Below are 6,000 nucleotides of genomic sequence, written 5' to 3'. Positions count from 1 at the left end.
CAATTTGGCTACCCCTGTGGTAAATTTTAAATGTGCTGTATAAATAAAGTTGATTTGATTTGATTAAATACACAGAGGACATAAGTAAAGGAAATTAAATGAACTCAAATATACCTACAAACGAGGCATAATGATGGAATATTTACATACAGCTAGCCTAAATAGCATGTTAGCATCGATTAGCTTGCAGTCATGAATTGACAAAATATGCCTGGTATTAGCACTCCAGCAAATCAATAAAATCAACAAAGCTCACCTGCGTGCATTCACGCACAGTTTAAAATGTTTGGTGGACAAAATGAGACAAAGAAGGAGTGGCATAAAACACGTCTTTCTGTGGCAGCATCGGAAAAAGTTGTACTTGTGAACAAACTACGATGAGTTCAAGGATCGCTGAAATAAGTAGGACAAAACGGTGCTTGCCAAATACTCCCATCAATGTATAACATAAACAGTGGGATTTCTAACAATTAGGAAGGTTTGTGTCATGTTTGTTCTCCTACATAAAAATATATTAAAACAAAAAAAATTGTTCAATTTCACACATCTCTCTAAGATGTCCAGGGAGCCACTAAGGCTATCCTCACTCAGGTCCGGCTGGAAATCAGGAGAAATTCGGGAGAATGGTTGTCCCGGGATATTTTCGGGAGAGGCACTGAAATTCGGGAGGTTTGTCAAGAATGTGTGTGAGGCACCCAGAGTGTCTACCGTGTAGTTAAAATGAGGAGGTCAGCCATTTCCGCCGACCTCCAGTCACTATTGATGTGTGTACTGTAGCGTGAAGACAGACTAAAAATGCGATTAAAATTGGGGGAGATCAAGGCCATGGTGGCTCCCTACTATTCCGAGCCCCACAAACCTTAAGTGTCTAACCTGCAGTTAAAATTGAGAGATGGACGACCTGGGGACAAGTCAGGAGTACTAGAGCCCCATGGAGGCATCCTAATCCCCGCGCCATGACTCCCCACAGGACAATCCCTTGAAGTCTTATATTTGTGTGGGTGTGCTATAAGTAGGAGGAGCAGGAGCAGGACCACACCAGCAACCCCACGCAAAAAACTGCACAGCCCCTGTGCTCAACGCGAACACTGCATCTAAGAACCCACACAGCAATGCGCCCACACGAGTCCTGGCCAGGGAACAAAGCCTCTCAACGGCGAAAGAAGTCAACGCCTCTAGCCCACACGTCAGCTATCAAGGCAGTCAACCAAACACCCCGCCGCCACAGCCGCAGACCACGTCGGGGACTTCCAACCAAGGACAAACAGCACGACGTTGCCCCGGGTAAGGAAGGAAATTAACTGCGATTGTAGCAGGCTCCACTCCACCAACCCCTTTTGAAAAACAAAAGTATTATTATGCTCCTCGACATAAAACTGTAAAATGTTAGCTGTTTTATAAATATACAATAAACTAATAACCAAATGTCAGAATAGTATTTTCGACTTATAACTGAAATTACAATTTTTTTCCCTTAACTCCCAGAGATAAATAAACATATTTATTCTGCAACACATCACTGATAAAAGAGTAAACTTAGTATTTTCCCAAGATTGTGAAGTGTATTTAAAAACACATTTGATAACACTACTTCACAATTAGTCCAATAACACAATAGTCACTTACAATTAACACCAGCTAATTGATTCATTTTGCGTTAAAAAAAGCCAACACTTTGTCACTTTGGGGTGGTGTGGCTCGTTTGGTAGAGCAGCCATGCCATCAACTTGAGGGTTCTGGGTTAGAGCCCTGTTTCTGCCATTCTAGTCACTGCTGTTGTGTCCTTGGGTAAGACACTTCACCCACGCTAGTTTAAATGGAACTTAGATAAAGCGCTATATAAATACAATTTACGTCACATGTTCCAGTTGTGGCACAAATGCTGCATTTTCCTTCTTTTTTTTTTTAAAAATCCATGGATAAAGATCTTTGCTGGGCCATCTCGTACTTCCCTCTTTTGTTCCCAACTCTGCACACGTAGACGTCGTAGCCGGCGTCCTCCTCCTCCTCCATCACTCTGTCCTGCCGCCTCACCACTCGCTCTCCCAGGCTGTATTGAGCCCGCATTGCGGTGACCGCCTTCACGCTGGGCCAGCTCTTCTTCCGCAGACTGCTGCTGGAGTCCCGCAGAGGAGGCAAAGATCTTTGGAGCTCCAAAGATCCGCGACCCTGACCGCCTTTGATGGAGTTGAGCGAGGCCTGAGAGCCGCAGTGATGTTCACGAATACAGCGCGAGGCCGACGAGGACCTTCTGAGAGCCTGCAGAGACTGGAGCTCCTCTGAGAGCTCTCCAAGGTCCCCCGACAGTTTCTAAAAGAAATAAAGATCCATAGGAGTGGAAAAAATGTTTGTTAAAATTGCTGCCTTTTGGTGGGAAAGACAACAGGAAGCTATGTCAAGGATGTTGATAACAACTTTTACACTTGATATCCTTAATGTGGACACATTTTGGGTGCATTTTGAGGTGTATTAAATGTATTTAAAAGTTTAATTTTTTATTTCTCTTTTTTTTTTTTGGTGTTCAATTTGTCAAAATACTACAGGTCCAAATATTGATATTCTCTCAACTCAATTTATCCAAAAACCAACATGCCACAGAGCAACAACATCGTCATTCCCAGTGTGGAGAGTTCTGGGTATTGTTTTTTTTTTTTTCATTAATCCGAAGACAAAACAATCACATTTTTAAGTATACAGGTACAAGAAACGCGATGGCGAGAATTCCATTCAATTGTTATTTTTGTAAATGTTATGTAACATTGTATTTACAACAAAAAAAATCTCTTTATTTTCACGATTGTTACACATTAAAAAAAAAAAAATGGTGACCAGGATGTCTAAAGTAGTTCCAAAAATTTTAAGAATTGTCTAATGAAATTAGTGTGATTAATGATTTTCAAAATGCCATGAAGAATATAGCAAATATTTGTCCCTAAGCTCATTTAACACAATTCTCTAATCTTGAGTTACACCTTTGGTCATTTCTAGCTAAAGTATATCAAAAACATTGTCACTTCCACTTTTACTCATGTTAAATTGGTACCTTTCTATCTGTGCAGAAGTCATAACCGATGTGAGTTTCCCAACACTACGAAATACATATTTAAAGCATGAATCTTATCCTAAGTAGGGATGTACAGTATATAACCACGACATTATCGATACCAATATCGACATTCCTTATCAACACCAATATTACTCTCTACTTTTATTGGTACTACCGTATTTTTCGGATTATAAATCACAGTTTTTTTCATAGTTTGGTCGGGGGTGCGACATATACTCTGGAGCGACTTATGTGTGAAATTATTAACACATTATCGTAAAAATATTAAATATCATTTATCTCATTCGCGGAAGAGACGGAGAAAATTTCAGCAATCGTAACACACATCAGCAACACACTTCAACCAACAAGAATTTGGCGGGAGAGGGTAATGGCAGAAGTGCATTGTGGGTCATGGGATGCTAACTGCTATATGCTACTGCTGTAACTATTAAGATGGATCATTTCAACGTTGGCGGTAACTTATAAAAACTGAGAAGGGCTGAACAGAAATGGCACCGAAAAGGAAATCATGTACTGCAGATTACAAGCTGGACGTAGTGAAATATGCAGCAGAAAACGACAAGAAGAAGTGACGCATACCTTTGGAGTTGGCAGAGTTGTTGAGAAGCGACATCGAGGAAGAAGATTTCATCGGATTTATCGATTAAATTCCCTTTATTTCGAAAATTCTCGAAAAAATTGTTGCAGAGCAGCTAAATGAACACTTATGTGAAACCTTTCAATCCGGTTTCAGGGCAAATCACTCTACTGAGACAGCCCTCGCAAAAATGACTTATGATCTATTGCTAACGATGGATTCTGATGTGTCATCTATGTTGCTGCTCCTCGATCTTAGCGGTGCTTTCGATACCGTCGATCATAATATTTTATTAGAGCGTATCAAAACACGAATTGGTATGTCAGACTTAGCCCTGTCTTGGTTTAACTCTTATCTTACTGACAGGGTGCAGTGCTTCTCTCATAACAGTATGACCTCGGACTATGTTAAGGTAACGTGTGGAGTTCCCCAGGGTTCGGTCCTTGGCCCTGCACTCTTCAGCATCTACATGCTGCCGCTGAGTGACGTCATACGCAAATACGGTATTAGCTTTCACTGTTATGCTGATGACACCCAACTCTACATGCCCCTAAAGCTGACCATCACGCCGGCTGTAGTCAGTTGGAAGCGTGTCTTAATGAAATTAAACAATGGATGTCCACTAATTTTTTGCAACCTAACGCCAAAAATACGGAAATGCTGATTATCGGTCCTGCTAGCCACCGACCTCTATTTAATAATACAACTTTAACATTTGACAACCAAATAATAAAACAAGGTGACTCGGTAAAGAATCTGGGTATTATCTTCGACCCAACTCTCTCGTTTGAGTCACACATTAAAAGCGTTACTAAAACGGCCTTCTTTCATCTGCGTAATATCGCTAAAATTCGCACCATTTTGTCCACTAAAGACGCCGAGATCATTATCCATGCGTTTGTTACGTCTCGTCTTGATTACTGTAATGTATTATTTTCGGGTCTCCCCATGTCTAGCATTAAAAGATTACAGTTGGTACAAAATGCGGCTGCTAGACTTTTGACAAGAACAAGAAAGTTTGATCACATTACGCCTACACTGGCGCACCTGCACTGGCTTCCTGTGCACTTAAGATGTGACTTTAAGGTTTTACTACTTACGTATAAAATACTACACAGTTTAGCTCCATCCTATCTTGCTGATTGTATTGTACCATATGTCCCGTCAAGAAATCTGCGTTCATAAGACTTATTAGTGATTCCTAAAGCCCCAAAAAAGTCTGCGGGCTATAGAGCGTTTTCCGTTCGGGCTCCAGTACTCTGGAATGCCCTCCCGGTAACAGTTCGAGATGCTACCTCAGAAGCATTTAAGTCTCACCTTAAAACTCATCTGTATACTCTAGCCTTTAAATAGACCTCCTTTTTAGACCAGTTGATCTGCCACTTCTTTTCTTTTTTCTCCTATGTCCCCCCATCCCTTGTGGAGGGGGTCCGGTCCGATGAACATGGATGAAGTACTGGCTGTCCAGAGTCGAGACCCAGGATGGACCGCTCGTCGGGACCCAGGATGGACCGCTCGCCTGTGTATCGATTGGGGACATCTCTACACTGCTGATCCGCCTCCGCTTGGGATGGTTTCCTGTGGACGGGACTCTCGCTGCTGTCTTGGATCCGAATTGAACTGAACTCTCGCGGCTGTGTTGGAGCCACTACGGATTTAACTTTCACAGTATCATGTTAGACCCGCTCGACATCCATTGCTTTCGGTCCCCTAGAGGGGGGGTTGCCTACATCTGAGGTCCTCTCCAAGGTTTCTCATAGTCAGCATTGTCACTGGCGTCCCACTGGATGTGAATTCTCCCTGCCCACTGGGTGTGAGTTTTCCTTGCCCTTTTGTGGGTTCTTCCGAGGATGTCGTAGTCGTAATGGTTTGTACAGTCCTTTGAGACTTTTGTGATTTAGGGCTATATAAATAAACATTGATTGATTGATTGATTGATTGATTGATTAGGAGTGACAGATTGTTTGGTAAACGTATAGCATGTTCTATATGTTATAGTAACTTGAATGACTCTTACCATAATATGTTACGTTAACATACCAAGCACCTTCTCTGTTGGTTATTTATGCGTCATATAACGTACATTTATTCAGCCTGTTGTTCACTATTCTTTATTTATTTTAAATTGCCTTTCAAATGTCTATTCTTGGTGTTGGATTTTATTAAATAAATTTCCCCTCAAAATGCGACTTGTACTCCAATGCGACGTATATGTTTTTTTCCTTCTTTATTATGCATTTTCGGCCTGTGCGACGTATTCTCCGGAGCGATTTATAATTCGAAAAATACGGTATATGGAATTGGTGTAAATAAAAATGTGAAAAAAAAATGTTTCATTACCATTTTATTAGCA

At 41.3% G+C, this 6,000-nt stretch overlaps 1 protein-coding gene across 3 annotated transcripts in view; it reads right to left on the bottom strand.

The window, feature by feature from the left end:
* Positions 1-292: 292 nt before the first annotated feature.
* The window catches only part of neto2b (neuropilin (NRP) and tolloid (TLL)-like 2b), a 69,181-nt gene continuing 63,473 nt past the window's right edge, over positions 293-6,000 (bottom strand). For all 3 annotated transcript variants that reach the window (XM_061894890.1, XM_061894889.1, XM_061894888.1), the window contains one exon: positions 293-2,310. In XM_061894890.1, the coding sequence (XP_061750874.1) occupies positions 1,906-2,310 (405 nt within the window). In that variant the 3' untranslated portion in view covers positions 293-1,905. The remainder of the gene's footprint in view (positions 2,311-6,000) is intronic.

Source organism: Nerophis ophidion, linkage group LG03 (assembly GCF_033978795.1).
Source record: "Nerophis ophidion isolate RoL-2023_Sa linkage group LG03, RoL_Noph_v1.0, whole genome shotgun sequence".
Lineage (NCBI taxonomy): Eukaryota > Metazoa > Chordata > Actinopteri > Syngnathiformes > Syngnathidae > Nerophis > Nerophis ophidion.
Note: the sequence above shows the minus strand (reverse complement) of the source record. Positions and strands in the feature narration are given on the sequence as shown.